At 47.9% G+C, this 15,572-nt stretch overlaps 6 protein-coding genes across 6 annotated transcripts; 3 read left to right on the forward strand and 3 right to left on the reverse strand.

The window, feature by feature from the left end:
• Nucleotides 1-726: 726 nt before the first annotated feature.
• Nucleotides 727-3,778, reverse strand: TGAM01_v210118 (5'-3' exoribonuclease 2; the record flags this gene model as incomplete). The annotated part of the gene is made up of 3 exons (XM_024550724.1): nucleotides 727-1,216; nucleotides 1,270-3,397; nucleotides 3,469-3,778. 3 exons carry the CDS (start codon nucleotides 3,776-3,778, stop codon nucleotides 727-729), a joined length of 2,928 nt encoding a protein of 975 aa, XP_024404544.1.
• A 748-nt stretch (nucleotides 3,779-4,526) lies between these two features.
• TGAM01_v210119 (prefoldin subunit 1) lies at nucleotides 4,527-5,002 on the forward strand (the record flags this gene model as incomplete). Its single annotated transcript, XM_024550725.1, has 3 exons — nucleotides 4,527-4,556; nucleotides 4,607-4,773; nucleotides 4,843-5,002. The coding sequence occupies 3 exons, from the start codon at nucleotides 4,527-4,529 to the stop codon at nucleotides 5,000-5,002; spliced, it is 357 nt and encodes a 118-aa protein (XP_024404545.1).
• An 857-nt stretch (nucleotides 5,003-5,859) lies between these two features.
• On the forward strand, nucleotides 5,860-7,683 carry TGAM01_v210120 (protein phosphatase PP2A regulatory subunit B; the record flags this gene model as incomplete). The annotated part of the gene is made up of 6 exons (XM_018809030.1): nucleotides 5,860-5,903; nucleotides 5,959-5,999; nucleotides 6,069-6,166; nucleotides 6,244-6,901; nucleotides 6,983-7,572; nucleotides 7,660-7,683. 6 exons carry the CDS (start codon nucleotides 5,860-5,862, stop codon nucleotides 7,681-7,683), a joined length of 1,455 nt encoding a protein of 484 aa, XP_018657799.1.
• A 492-nt stretch (nucleotides 7,684-8,175) lies between these two features.
• On the reverse strand, nucleotides 8,176-12,196 carry TGAM01_v210121 (hypothetical protein; the record flags this gene model as incomplete). Its single annotated transcript, XM_024550726.1, has 2 exons — nucleotides 8,176-11,870; nucleotides 11,926-12,196. The coding sequence occupies 2 exons, from the start codon at nucleotides 12,194-12,196 to the stop codon at nucleotides 8,176-8,178; spliced, it is 3,966 nt and encodes a 1,321-aa protein (XP_024404546.1).
• Nucleotides 12,197-12,851: 655 nt separating this feature from the next.
• Nucleotides 12,852-13,718, reverse strand: TGAM01_v210122 (hypothetical protein; the record flags this gene model as incomplete). The annotated part of the gene is made up of 1 exon (XM_018809032.1): nucleotides 12,852-13,718. One exon carries the CDS (start codon nucleotides 13,716-13,718, stop codon nucleotides 12,852-12,854), a length of 867 nt encoding a protein of 288 aa, XP_018657801.1.
• A 964-nt stretch (nucleotides 13,719-14,682) lies between these two features.
• On the forward strand, nucleotides 14,683-15,531 carry TGAM01_v210124 (4-hydroxybenzoate polyprenyl transferase; the record flags this gene model as incomplete). The annotated part of the gene is made up of 1 exon (XM_018809033.1): nucleotides 14,683-15,531. One exon carries the CDS (start codon nucleotides 14,683-14,685, stop codon nucleotides 15,529-15,531), a length of 849 nt encoding a protein of 282 aa, XP_018657802.1.
• Between the last annotated feature and the right edge of the window lie 41 nt (nucleotides 15,532-15,572).

Below are 15,572 nucleotides of genomic sequence, written 5' to 3' on the forward strand. Positions count from 1 at the left end.
AACGATATCGTGCCAGACCAAGCGACATACAGCGTGCGCGTTGAGCTCCCATGTTTCCAAAACCACTTTTTCGCTAACTATCAATCCAGCGGGCGATCCACTACCTACGAGGCAGAAACGGCGATATCGACCGGGTACCGTTGCGCTACGAGAGATCAGGCAATATCAAGCTAATACAAAGCTTCTACTTCTAAAACTTCCATTTATGCGACTTGTTAGTGCCGTCATGATAAACCCCCTTCCGGCAATGGAATTGCCTTTTTTGATACTGTATATAGGTTCGCGAAATTGGATTGAATTGTCGCCCGAGAGGAAAAGATTTTAGATGGCAGAGTCAGGCCATCCAGGCACTACAAGAGGCCGCAGAAGCATTCATGGTACATCTTTTTGAAGATGCGCAGCTATGCGCGGTCCATGCGAAGAGAGTGACACTGATGCAAAAAGACATTCAGTTGGCGAGGAGAATTCGAGGCATATGGGGCGGGCTTGGTTGAAGTCAAATAGCAGGAATTGGTATATTATTCATCATTAAATCACCATGCACATGGACACGATAAAGTGTAGATGTGCGAGGTAACTATCATGTCGTGGGAAGGTTCTATCGTATGAACAAGATTTACTGGCTGGAAGATTATGCTCTTCGGTACAGAAGCCCTACAACGTACAAAATGCGTTTCAGAATAAGCAGCTAATCTTGTATACGCACCTGATAGAGAATTATGGCGATCATTGATGACCACGGCCGCGCCACTGATTACCGTGAGGAGGCCGCGCTCCATAGTCTCCTCCGTGTCTTCCCTGGTGGCCCTGGTGGCCATACTCGGGTCTATTCCCATGCCAACCTTGCTGCGGTTGGTGCTGCATATTCGGAGCTGCAAAGGAGCTAGCTCTTGGATCAAACCCTGGCCCAGCTGGAGGTTGCCACCTCCCATGCTGAGGCATACCATGGTGGGAATTGTGTGAATCGTAGCGTTGGTTGTCCCTGTAGTGCCCGGTATGAGATCCTCGCGAATCTCTGTACCCACCAGCGTAGCCAGGCCCATTCCGACCTTGGTTATTCCTAAATGATCCTCCATAGTTGCCGCGACCTCCTCGATTTCCCTTTCCTCGCAGTATTTCAATGTCGCTCCTAGTCAAAACAGGTGCCGGCATTCGCACTCCGCGTAGTAGCATTGATTTATGAGTTTGGGTTACCTGCGGCATGTCATAATAAACGCTGCGCCCGATTAGCCAAAAATTACCAAAGAAGAAAGATTAGTTTGATAATACCTAATTGAATGATCGTAATCTAGATCCGGCATAGATCGTCGCTCCAGGGGATAGTTCAAAGACCCATGGGGAACCTTGTCTTCTTGCTTTTCTATTTCTCCTGCTAAGCCGTTGCTGTTTTTCGTATTAATACTGAGTCTTAAACGGTCCTGCTTCTTTGAATAGAAATTGGTTAGGATGTCGTCATAGAGTCCATCATGGTTATCAGACAATAGCAGGACGTCTTTTCCCACTGTGTTTCGTGCAACATCTTCTGGGCTTAGTAAGTGATATTTGCCTTGAACAGCCTTGAGGAGTCGTGGCATGTCAATAAATGGAAGTAGAGCGACTCCCTGCCATGCCATCTTCTTCCCGTTCAAGTCGACTTGGAACTCCTCTGGATAGAAGTCGATGATCTCACTGTCTTTTTGTAACATCAGTTCATGGAAGACTGTGGGGAGAGCATGGCGGGATGCCGCCGGCAAGACGCTCATCAGCTGTTCGAATGGCCTCGAAATTCGCCCCTTTTCGAAAGCAATTTCCATCTTGGTGAGGTCTTTAAAATCAGCAGCAAACGGGGCATAATGGTAAGGATAGTACCACTCCCAAGACGGACATCCTTGGAAGTAATAGAGCAATACCCAAGCCAGCCCTTCGACGTATGCCTGTGCCACCTTGTGGCGAAAGTCAATGTCCTGTGGATCTTTGTGGAACTTTTGCTGGTAGTAGCGATCTTCATAGCCATCCTCCCATAGGCGCACGTTATCAACCGGTTCTACCTCTGTAGGTGCCAAGGGTTTGACGCTGGGCGATTCAGCTGGAGTGGCATCAGCGGTGTCGTCGGAGTCCATAGCTTTCCTCTTTCCCAGGGACGAAGGTAGAGGCTGAGTAATATTTGCCGCCGCGGTAGAGGTATCCTCGTTCTTGCTAGTATCAGCCCGCAGTCGATCTCGCATTACGCTGGCCGCGCCCTTGTTGGCTAACGTCACATCTTGAGTCGCATTGCGGCTGACAATCATATCGTGCGTCATGTTAATAGCCGAATTTGCGGTTTGTGATGCAGCAATAGGGAAAAGGTGCAGCCCTTTGGTAGGATCGGCGTGTCCATCAATTTTAGAAGAGCCATGCTGTCCATTTCTGGCATAACCTTCATTTTGCAGCTTTCTTCGTTTGTTAGAGGCCTCTCGACGATCTTCCTGCTCTTTTCTTCGCTTAAAAATTGCATTTTCCTGGCTTGCAAGGCCGTCAAGTATGACTTGCGCCCTCGCTAAGTCAATATGGCCATCTTTGGTGACATAACCGCCCATGGATGGCAAATTCGTCTTCCAGATTGTGGTCAAAGTATCAATTCCATGCTCTCGAATCTCAAGAGCAGGCAGGTGAGGTAAAAAGTCGTTACCTACAAAGCAGCACATGAAGATCCAATCGTCAATGGCCCGCTCTAGGTCAAATCTGAAAGGAAGATCGGGCACAGCCAACTCGGCCGCGAGATACTCTCTCAGCACAGAAACGTGCAGCCAAATGAAAGGCTTTTGGACGGGGCTCTGAAGGCCTTTGCTTTTTTCGTCAGCAGCAGCAGGATCATCGTTTGGTTTAGCGGTTCCACGACAATTATTCGCCTCATGTCCTTTTTGGCCACACAGCTTACACGCCCTATTCTTGCCATCTTGGAAGAAGACATCTTCACGTAGGACTCGAAAGTGAGGCTCGTGCGTGGCAAGTCCTAACATGATGAGATCGGCATCCAAACCATAAATAACATGGCGGGTGTTGGGGTCATAGTTTGGAGAAGTGCGTTGAGATCTGACAAAATTCATGATCTTATGTTCACCTTCACCGGGCACAGTAGCATCAGATATGATGATTTTAAGCTTAGCCCATGCTGGATCTGTGTTCAGCTTGTACTGGCACCAATACCGCAAACTCAAGGCGAGGATATCCATGAATGGGGTGCCTGGGGTGATGGAGTTTGAGTCAAAAGCCTTCTTGACGACCGTCTCCGAGTCCGCAGCTTCGAATGTGCCACCATTTTGACGCTTGAGGAGTTCGATCAGCGCTTGCTTGTCTTCTTCCTTTTCCTTGGCTTCCTGGGCCGATCGAAATCGTCGCGATCGCTGTTGATTCATCTTGGCTCTTGGCGCAACTCCATCTGAATTGAATTTGTTAGCTGAAATCGAGCAAAAACGTTGGTAGACTAGGATGATGAGACGTCACGCATACCAACAGCAATCATTAGAATCTTTCGTGGGCGAACCATGTTCACCACACGATCCGTGTATCTGAAAACCTCGAGCATCATTTCCTCCTCGTCAGCTGGTGCTGGCCTATCCTCTGGATGGGAGCATGGATGGACAATTCCATTCATGTCCAAATATAGGTTGTCCAGCTCTTCCCCATTAGGATTGGGCTGCGTGGTGTCGACGGGGATCGTGATGCCATCTTCGGTGACAATCGGCGTTTGTTCAATCACTGGTGAAATGATTTTGGGATATTTGTTAGATAGCCATCTAAAGGCAGCGGGAATACCCATGCTGGGCCGTGGTAAATCTTGCTAAAGAGAAAAAGTCGGTTCGTGCTGTTGGGTAATAGATAGTAATGAACAGTTATCTGAAAAAGCGAGAGACGCGATTGCGCGCGGTCAATATTTCGATTGGCGCAAGAAATGTTTCGAGTTGCGCAAAAGATGTCACAATTCTATCACCTAGTGATAGACTTTACGACTGCGAGCCCGAAGAGATTGCGCGTACAGGCAAGAGACTATGCTGAGCAGTGCCTGATATCCTGATGCAGATGTTGCAGGTGGAAAATATCCTATACCAGATAAATGTGAGGCAAACTTTATCTTAGAACTGAGGCGCCAAGCTAGTAGCACCTAGTAGCAGCGGCAGTGGTACCTTGGCTAGGTACGCATTGCCTTTTTTGCGTTTGTATACATCGAAAAATCTACCGCCCTTCACCAAAAAAAAAAAAAAAAAAAAAAGATTCACATGTGAATGATTATTTTTGTGGCTACTACATACTCACATTTTCAACTCAATTAGTTATGTTTTACCGGCAGGCGTTCTCTTCAGTGAAAGTTTCCACATGTCTATGTACATATACCTGCTAAGTACCAGTAGGGGAGAACTTGGACTACCGCTAGCTTAGAAGCAGCACTAACTAGCCTTCTTAGGTTGTCGCTGTTCCAAGTGCTTGTCTCGCAGCCGCAGGTCTGACGCTTGTTCCATTACCTTTAGGATTTGCCTTGAGCTGCCTCATGGTATAGCTGCTCATACACCATGTCTATATCCAATGAAGCTCTGCAGAAGGTGACTACGGCTGCTCTAGATTCTAGAATCTGTGCTAATTCGACTACTAGCTGGCGCTCGAGATCGAGACCCAGGCCATTGCAGCACAGCAGCAGATTGGCATGGTCCGAAGCCAAATAGCAGGCAAGCAGCGAGAGCAACGTCTACTCCGGTTAACGATGAGCGAGCTGCAGAGCTTTGCAAGCAACTCAGTCGTTTACGAGGGCGTGGGGAAGATGTACGTGAAAGATGCAAACAACCGTGGAACGTGGTAGTGGAATTGATGCTGATGTTTCGTGGACTCTAGGTTTGTTTCTCTTCCCCCCAATACCCTGAACGAGAAATTACAGCGCCAGATGCAGGATCTTGATGGGGATGTTGATAAACTGAACCAAAGATTGTTGTATCTCGAGACAACCCAGAAGAATAGCCGAGAGCATATTGAAAAGATACTACGTGCCAATTAAAAGGGACTTGGACGGGCGGGCGACAACCCAATACTTCTTTGTAAAGCTGGGCCGATATTGCCCACATTTTATACCTACTCTATGTACCAAAGCAGCAGAAGGCAGTACATTGACGATGCGAGACCAAATGCTTATAGATGCCAGCTGGTAGCAGTAGTAGGTATACGAGCACTACTGATGCTACCTATAGATATTGTAGCAGCATAACCTCTCATGCTAAAGGGGATAATTAATCAAACGCATACTTGGCAATATGAATAGTAGCTTACATAAATACACTCAGCTTTATACATATTCATTTGATACCAAAGTTTCTTTCCCAATTACGTTGATTGATATTGTTACTATCATGGTTGAAGAGCATCCCACCTCGGGCTGCTAGTCTTTTTAGAGTTACCTTGGCTCCCACGCAGCAAGCAAGCTTTTGCCGCCAGGGATTTTCCAACGCACGCGCATCATATCCGAGCCCAAGCCCAGCCCCTCTACCTCTAGTGTATCTGGCTTCTTGCGCACTCGTGCTGCTGCTCTCGTGCCCCACCAGCAGCAGGACTAGGTAGCTCTCCTTCACCCGCGCCGTGTGGCACCTGTTAGTAACATCAAGCTGTGTGCTCTCTCCTCCAGCCCACCAGTGCTACGCCAAACGACATCATTCGCATCATCAACGCCTGATTGCTTCGCCCAAGCCCCGACCCGACGCTCGACGCTCTTCCCGGCCCAAGCCCCAACCCGCCGCGGCCGACCTCCCATCTCTCGAGACATCACCCCTCACTGCCCTCTTCCTGTCTCGCGCTGTATCTCGTCACCCCGGCTGCCTGTGCCACCTCTAGTCCCGATCCCTGCTATCGCTGCCAACCAAAATGGTCGACAGTGAAGCGAACTCACCAACCTGGAAGTTTACCCAGTATGTGCCGCCGCTCCAATGGATTCTAGCCGCAACTGACCTAGGATGCCCGCAGATGCTTCGGCGACAAGGGCGATGTCGAGGATATCACTGAAGGTTCGCCGCCGGACAAGCTCCCCTTCTCCCCTCTGACGTATGCTGCCTGATACTGACCGCGGGGCCCAGCCGACATAATCTCGACGGTGGAATTTGATCACACGGGGAACTACCTTGCCACTGGTGACAAAGGCGGGCGAGTGGTTCTATTTGAACGAAACGAGACGGTACACTTCTACTCAGCCCGCTCCAATCCCCCCTCCCAGCGCTGGATGCAGAATTTCTAACTCTTTTGCTTTTGTAGAAAAAATCATGCGAATACAAATTTCACACCGAGTTTCAATCCCACGAGCCCGAGTTTGACTACCTCAAGTCTCTGGAAATCGAGGAAAAGATCAACAAGATCAAGTGGTGCCGTCGACAGAATGCCTCTCATTATCTCCTATCCACCAATGACAAGACAATTAAGCTGTGGAAAGTGTTCGAAAAGTCTCTTAAAGTGGTGGCTGAGAACAACCTTTCCCATGATATAACGCCCGGGGGTGCGGTAGGCGGCGGCGGCGGCGCCCTTCGAGCTCTCCCTACATCCCAGCAATTCAGGAACGCCGCCGATCTAAAGCTGCCTCGCCTCACGCACCATGACACTGTTGTTGCCGCCGTCCCCAGACGAACCTATGCAAACGCTCACGCCTATCACATCAACAGCATATCGGTAAACAGCGATGGTGAAACCTTCATTAGCAGTGACGATTTGCGTATCAACCTCTGGAATCTCAACATCCAGGACCAGAGCTTCAACATAGTCGATATCAAGCCCGCCAACATGGAAGAGCTGACCGAGGTCATCACCGCCGCCGAGTTTCACCCAATCAGCTGCAACTGGTTCATGTATGCCAGCTCAAAGGGCACAATCAAACTTGCTGATATGCGAGAAAGTGCTTTGTGCGACCAACATGCAAAATGTTTGTACCAAGACTGCATCACATAAAACACCCTTGACCAAACGAGAATAAGTGACTGACCATGATATTTGTACTACCCAGTATTCGAGCAAGAAGAAGATCCTTCATCAAGGTCATTCTTTTCTGAAATCATTTCGTCAATATCCGATGTAAGATTCTCTTACGACGGGAGATATGTCCTGTCACGAGACTACCTCACCGTCAAAATCTGGGACATCAACATGGAGCGGCAACCGGTCAAGACGATACCCATTCACGAGCATCTGCGACCCCGATTATGCGACACGTATGAAAATGATAGTATTTTTGATAAGTTCGAGGTCGTATTCTCCGGCGACGCCAAGAATGTCATGACTGGAAGCTACAACAACAACTTCATGATTTATCCCTCCGATCCGGATAAGGAAGTTGAGGTGGTTCTTCAGGCGGACAAGTCGGCTTTCAAAGCAAAGAAAGTGGGCGTTCCTACACCCATTAACTCATCCACAAGCCCAACAGCCGCGAACGGTAGCAAGAAGGGAGGTTCACGGGCGGGCAGCCCGGCTGGTGGTGCGCAGGGCCAAAGGATGCGGAAAGAGACGGACGCGGACCAGATCGATTTCAATAAGAAGATACTACACATGAGTTGGCATCCGTTTGAGGATAGTATTGCCATAGCCGCGACCAATAATGTAAGTCCCTACCCCCTCCCCCTTCCTTCCAGGCCGATGGAGGATGGAAAGTCTTCACTGAATGGATGCTAACAGCTCGTTTCGCAGCTCTTTGTATTTTCAGCACTGTAGTTAAAGGTAGAAATCTTGGAACACCGGAGAGCATACCTAAACCAAAAAAAAAAAAAAAAAGCAACTCACGGGTTGTATATGATAGTCAATACTAAGGAATAGTGAAAGAGTCAATTAAAGTCCTAAGTATAATTGGGCAAGAAGAGCAAGAGGATTATAAATACAGTATAACCTTGAATTAAGACATACTATTACTAGTTGATACAAAAAAAAAGTTAAACAAAAGATATTGCCATTTATGAGTTTTGCCACTCCAGTGGTAAAGGGAGGGGGGCTAAATCTGATATTGCTACACAAATGTTAATATTTTTAGTACTTGGAAGTTCATTGTATAAAACAAACTTTGAGTGCTTGCAAGTTACTTTGAGTGCTATCAAGTTACCAAGAGATATATTGTTTGCATTTAGCTGCTATTGATCTAACACGAGATTATGTATACATCTCTAGTATCTCCGCTCTGCGCAACTCTCTACTATGTCGTCAATCCATACCTCAACGTCGAGTGCCTCTGGTAATACGGCCATGGGATGGTATGTCTTCGTCATCTGTTGATTCCCTAGAGCTGCTAGACCGAGACAATATTCTTGCTTTGCTAGCCTCTCTGCTTCTGCTAGTGCGCCCCTGGGACTTGTCATTGCCATATGGGCTTTCGCTCTCTCCCTCTTCGTGTTCTTGATACGCCTCATCCACCCCAGGGGCTCGTTTGGGTATCTGTTTCTCGGCGAGGCGTTCTCCAACTGATGGCATCGTCTGCTGTCCCAAGCTTGGACCCTTCACCTTGCTTTGACGCTTCCTCGAGCCAATCTTGAACGACTTGCCTTTGAGAGCCATCCGTTCAGCCATAGACATAAACTGAGAACTTGATGGCAAAATTACATCTAAAGAAGATCTATTTCTTGAAGAAGCCACAGATTTCGGAGGGCGACCTCTCCTCCTTTTCGGAAGAACATCTCCCTTTTCGTCTTCAATTTTTGATTCTTTGGAGGTCTTGGTTTGCAGCTCTCGCCGTGACATGCCGACGCCAATTCTGGCAACACCTGAAGCTCTGGAGCGCCGACGTCGTTGTCGTGAATCCTCAACGAAATTGCCATCTCGAGTATTGGTCTGCTCATCCGAGTCCGGAGAATTCGATTCACGAGCTTCTGCATCGGGAGCAAAGGCCATGTCGTCCTGCGGGCTACCATCTGCCTCCATGAACGATGAAGGCAGCGACTTCCTTGGGCGGCCTCTCGCCTTTTTGTTGTTTCCGCTTTCAACTCGCGGCGGCACATCCTCGGTGGTTACTGGTGATGCTGTTCTCGGCAACTTTCTCGGTGGCCGACCGCGACGTTTCGGAGCAACTTCCCCGGTCGCCTCTTGGGTTGCTCTACTTGGACGTTGTTCCTCAGCACTACTCAGTCCTTGCACTTCTCCGTTCACGTGTACATCCTCGTGGGGTTTATCGACTGCTGAGTCATGAGCTTCTATCGCCGCCAAGGTTGGTGAGGTCTGAGGCGCTGCCTCAGTTTCTTCTACTTCATCAATATCCAGATCGTCGATTTCGATATACGACGCCCTTGGTTTGGCATGTCGAAGAATTGGCTCATTAGCATCATATGGTGCAAAATATGTCTTCGATATGTTGTGGCTAGGCTCTCCTCGAGACGTCCCAACAGAATGCTCCCTATCTAGAAGAGCAGGCGCTGTTGCTTCATTAGGTACTGCTGACAAAGTTTCAGCGACAAAAAGAGCAGGATCCATGTTGTCAAGGAAATTTGATTCCTGTGGAATAAGCCTTTGTTTTTTCGCATGGCTTTTAGAAACAATAAAATCGGGGTCGTCATTCTCCCGTTTAGCTTTTCTCTTAGCTGCCCGAATAGTTTTCTTAACAAAATCCGGGATGGTAGATTCGTCTGCCTGGATTGACTCTGCGGAGGGCGCCTGGTATGGGTCGAAAAGTATTTTATCAGGTGTATCGTCTTGTTCGTAGTATCCCATTCCTATTCGATGCCGTGTGAAAACCGATGGGTCAGGATACTGTGATGAATCTACACTCTCTTGCTCTCTGGCATCGGTTGGGGCATCGGCTGAGGCATCGGCTGAGGCATCAGCTAAGGGCGGAGCTGTGATATCTTGCGGCACGTTGTCGGCCTTGTAGGTATGTCTGTCGGAGACGTCAAAAGCCAGATTGGATATGTCTCCCCTATCGTGGCCAAGCACTTGGCTCTGATCGCCATACCCGTTTATCGCGGAAGGTTCGCCTAGATTGGCAGTGAAAACAGCACTGGGTTGCATCCTAGGCTGCGCGTGAGATTGCTGCAGGACATCTTGCGCTTTGGCGTTGTCCGCTTGCTCTCTCAGCAGCTGCATTCGCTTGCTGTCCTTGCTACGACTTTCTTCTCCCGCAGCTTTCAACCAAGACAAGTTATGAATTCGAAAATCAACAAGTGCTTCTACACTTCGATCATCCGCAATCCGGCGAGTGTCATGCCCGAGAGACGTGTTCTTTGGCATATATGGCTGCGTAATGCCTGCACGGCGGCAATGGCCACAATTGCATATCCCTAAGCATTTGGGACATTGCCAATGCTCATCTTCCATAACAGTCTGTGGCATGAGATCGAAAGCCCGATACAGGACGCCGTAGCAATATCCTTCGAGACAGCCAGGATTCGTGCACAGATGTATTCGGTAGCTATAATCCGGGTGGCAACAAACATGGCAGCGGTGGACTTCGCCTTTCTTCTTTTTTCTCTTTGGTTTCTTATTGGGCTTATCATCGCCCTCGCCTTGTTCAGAGTCGCTGGGTGACTTTTCGCGGTCTGGTTTTGTTATGTCCTTCCAAGGACGTCGTTTTAATGCCTCCTGACAGATCTGAGCAAGTGATTTCTTCCCTGCCCTCTGTCTTGCTATCTCAAGTGGCTGTGGAGACTTTTCCAAGTCCACGTGGCCATCAATTGCGATAACAGTCGCTTTCCAAATCTCGTAGTTATCAGCCAGCTCTGACCATGACCACTGCTCACACCATTGAAGGCCAGAGAGGCAGACGCATGACCGGCCCATTGCGTAGCATTCCATGCAAACATCGTATGCATCCTCTTCTCCATTAGGCAGGTATCTGATACAGTGTTTGCAGGTGAGAAATCGATTGAAAATGTTAGACCTACAGTAAGAGCAAGTAACGCAGGAATCAAATGGCAAGAATTCAATGTCTTTCTCTTTAAATGCAAAGACTTCGTCAGTAATGATTTCAGTAAATAGCTGAAACAAAAGTTTGAAGTCAGCCGCCAGCTGCTTCACACGCGGAAAGCTCCTGAAGATGTCTCTCCCAATGCCCATGAAGCCAATCTGCATAATCTCTGCCGTCTTTGCAACTTTTTGAAGCTCCGCGTGGTATTTTTGAAGGGTATAGTAAATGATGGCTTTGTTCTTGTACTGTTCATCTCGGCACACCAAGCGAGCCTTGGGAAGAGCTTCATGCAGTGCGAGGTCTAAGGTTTCCACCGTCGTGCGGTTCCAAGCAACCTTCATTGTTCTCGTGCCTCGGTTCCAAACTTGATGTGCAGCGAGAGGTGGAATAAGTATAAAATCGCCCGCACATTGCTCCACAATGTACACGTCAAAGGGTGCCTTCTTCCAGGCGTTGACTTGTGCGAAATGCTTCTCAATCTCGATATCATGGCCAAGCATCGACAAGAAATACTCTCTGACCACTTCACGATCTTTGCTTTCGGTCATGAACCAAATCGAACTCCCCTTCTTTTCTCCATTTTCATCTCGTGATGCTTCAACCATGATGTTTTGTCCCAGCGATGCACACATCTCTCGGTGGGCGGGCGTGTAGGTTCCTTCATGGCCTATGTAGCACATGAGATTTTGGGCGCGCATTTCTTCCGGTAGGCTAGACATAAGATCTCCGGCAGAGGCAGCGGCAGTTATGCTCCCAAAACTTTCCTTATCGCGCGCACGCATGTCTCCTTTACTTGCAACATTTTCGTTGAGATAGAAGAGGTTAGGATGTATGATTTTCTGTAGCATATCGCGCCATTCGGGGGGGCAATCGATATCCTTGAGATACAACCGCTGTCGACGCTCGTCACGATACGTGTTTGGAGTCCATTGATTGGTGAGCTGTTTCATGGAGCGTAGATAGTGCCCAGTGGTCATCGGGATGTCAGAGGCATTGGAAATATCACGGACATTCTCCTCTGGCAAGACAGGTAGATCAGTATAGGTTCATAGTAGCTTGAGGAAATAACGAACGTTTCTTATCGTAGGTTTCCTCAAGCCATCCTGCGCTAAATAGCGAGGAGGGCAGAGCATCATCCCAGCCCTCGATAACGAGAGGCTTCCCGCCAGCTATGACATGTATCGCCACAAGCTTCTCAAAGTCTTGCTGGCCAAGGCTGTTGATTTGAGGCCGGGACACCCGCTGGACCCATCGAAAATTCGGTGTACGGTCTACCAGAGAGTGAAGGTCAAGATCTGGAGGTATCGGATCAAATTTTGCCTGGGGATGCTGTGCGCTAGGCATCTTAATTCGCGCGACAAGGTTCAACGGCGTTGATCATGAGCAGTCGGCAGAAGGTAATCGGTGATGCAGTCAGTCGTAGCGGGGGGTGCTGCTTTTCAGCGTCCGAACATGCCGTGACGTGGCCTCCAGTAGGCCATTCTAAGGCCTACTAACTGATCCCGCGAACTGAAGAGCTCTGGGCAGGATCGAGGCGCAAGCTTCACCAGGCACTCGACAATGCCAGTGGTAAGCGCGATGTGAAAGATGGAAAACAATCAATCCAGTAGCCTTAGCGCGAGCTAAGCCTGCGTCCAATAGGGTCTTGCTTACAGGGGTATCCTACCAGCTTACCCCAGCCTGTGTGGGAAGGTAGGTACGTAAACTTGAAAGATGTTGCGAAAGAAGAATCAAACAGTACCACAAAATTAATGTTTTGTTGATACAGTAGGTACCTAGGTAGGCACCTAGGTAAGTAGGTGAGTAGTAATATAGATACCTACTACTAGTACTAGTAATGATATATAGGTAGCTACATGTAGCTAAAGGAGTAATGATATAAGTGTATTTAATGTGATGTCACCTTTTCAATTCAACGCTTGTACTTTTTTTTCCAAATGGTCGGGCGCTTTGCGATTGCTACAACTTGAATAGAACTGTGCTCCACTGCAATAGCTACCTAACCTTTCAGATGATGGAAGATTAATTTTAGTCTACTAAGCGCGCGAGTGATCGTTGCTGGCTCGCTGCTGTCGTCGCCTTGCTGTTCAGGTGTTCTTGAAGTCGTCTCTAATGGCGAATTGCCCCACACTCGCGCATTGTATGCTGTGAAGACGTCATGCCAGTACCCAAGCCATGTGTTGCTTGTTTCTCGAATATCGCCGATTCCAAGATAGGCCTCAGCTTGCTGCGAATTTTCAGGTCTAGTAATAAAGTCGGGAGTAAAGTCGAGCCGCTCTTCCTTCTCTTTTTCTTCTTGGTCGCTGGGAATCTCCTCTAAAGGCGCATTCCATGATAGATCTTCCCCAGGCGCAAGGGAGTCATGCTCTAGATTGAATGCTAGGCTGTGCGACTCGTCTTCCTGATGAGAGAGAAGTTCTAACACAGCTAAGCCATCTGATGCTTCTTGGTCTATAAATGAAGACCCATTTTGGCAATCGGTCACCAGTGCCTCAATATTGGACTCAATGAATGCATCGAACGAATCGTTTTGGCACTCGTTTGCAGTCCCCCGAGCCGGTTCGAATGATGTCTGCTGGTGTCCTTTATACGAAGAGGATTCTCCAGAAAGATACGAAGACGATCCCAGATGACTTAATCCACTAGAAGATTTGGATTCTGGTCCCAGATTGGGCATCTCCCGTGATGTAGCTATGGCGTTCACAACCAGTTTCCTAGACGATTCTAGATGAGCAGCCGCTGCTGCTAATGTTTCGTTCTGTTTGCCTTTAGTATCTCCATATGAACCTTGAAAATCCTCTTCATTCGATGGACTTGAAGATGCAGCATCTTCCAGTTCATGGCGGTTCAGCGATGAGTCTTTCATTGTTGGAGAGCTTGAAGAATTATTGACACACGGTAGGAAGTGGGATGTACATAATAAGAGTGTTAGCCGAGGTATCCATTGGCATATAAATGTAATACAATCACATGCAATAGCCGCTTAATGCAACATTAAAAGAAAGAGTTACTAATAACTAGGTAGGGACCTAACTAGTAATATACTAAAAAGATAAAAAACATTTAAATTGCATTAATAAAAGACTACCTGTGATTATTCTATTAAAACCAATCTTAAAAGCAATTATTAAATAAATAAATTTATAACTTAAGTTTATAATAAATAATACTATATAATTAATTTATTTTTTTTCTATTTATTTAACTTCTTAACTTAGGTTGTTTAATAAGTATATTATTTACTATATAATTATAATGTTTATTTTTAGAACTTAGTTAAGATACTTTTCCTGATAATTTGCACTATAATAAGCTCTATATGCATGAGCCACAAAATCGGACCTTATTAGTGAAATCAGCCAATCGCTAATCTAATCATTCATACCGGGTTCCTGGCAGTACACTTTTACTTGCATGCCTGCATCGACATTCTCTGGAACCCTATGACGCTTAGGCTAGCTGTCAGAGTGCCAATCCACCACCGAGTGCGATGGCGATCGAGCAATTGCTCGATTAGTCCGCTCCGGATACTTCCTCGTCCGACACCGTCCGCCCTACAGAGTATACCAAGTCGACTGCCGGTTCAGGGTCAAAGAATTGTCGCTTTCCACCAAGTCTCGAGCAAACGACAGCCGGTCGTCGACGTCGCCAATAGCCATAAACCCACGAACGATGAACCTCTAGCGGAATATATCCCAGCCCAAACTGGGATATTGTCAATTGTCCCGAAAACATGGGTCCCGTACGGTGAACTCATCCGTATCGACAAACCTGCTGGCACCTATTATCTCTTTTTCCCATGCCTTTTTTCTACGCTACTGGCGGCGCCAATGGCAGAGCCTATTGCTTCGTTTGCCTCAGTAGCTACCACTGCGGCCCTGTTCTTTAGTGGGGCGTTGATTATGCGTGGTGCTGGCTGCACTATCAATGATCTCTGGGATCGAAATCTTGATCCGCATGTCAGGAGGACTCGGCTGCGGCCAATTGCCCGTGGTGCAATTACCCCATTCAAGGGAATTGTATTCACTGGATTCCAGCTACTTGCAGGGCTAGCCGTTCTGGTTCAATTCCCCTTACCATGTCTCGCCTATGGCATACCTAGTCTGGCCCTTGTCACGACATATCCATTGGCAAAACGAGTCACCTATTATCCCCAAGCTGTCCTTGGCTTGGCCTTTTCGTGGGGAGCAATCATGGGCTTCCCTGCACTTGGCATTGATCTGCTTTCAAACTCAGCCGCGCTCACAGCCGCAGCGTGTCTCTATGCTTCGAATATTTCGTGGGTTGTGCTGTACGACATGATTTATGCGCACATGGATATCAAAGATGATGCAAATGCCGGTATCAAAAGCATCGCCCTGAAACATGAACATCAGACCAAGCAAGTCTTGACTGGACTTGCCGTTACACAAGTGGCTTTACTAGGTGCAGCCGGAATGGCAGCCGGAGCAGGTCCCATCTTCTTCCTTGGAAGCTGTGGCGGAGCTCTCGTTACTCTGGGAATCATGATCAAGCGGGTGAACCTCAAGAGCGTCAAGAACTGTTGGTGGTGGTTTGTCAACGGCTGCTGGATAACAGGTGGGGTTGTCAGCATCGGCATGGCAGCTGACTATATCTCGAGGTCTCTTAAAGAGGCTGAATCGCAATCTACGCCGGATGGAAGAGAATTAGACGCCTAATTAGATAATAAAACACCCGATGCCTGCACTCGATTGATCGA

This window comes from Trichoderma gamsii, assembly GCF_001481775.2.
Source record: "Trichoderma gamsii strain T6085 chromosome Unknown Scaffold_56.2, whole genome shotgun sequence".
Classification (NCBI taxonomy): domain Eukaryota; kingdom Fungi; phylum Ascomycota; class Sordariomycetes; order Hypocreales; family Hypocreaceae; genus Trichoderma; species Trichoderma gamsii.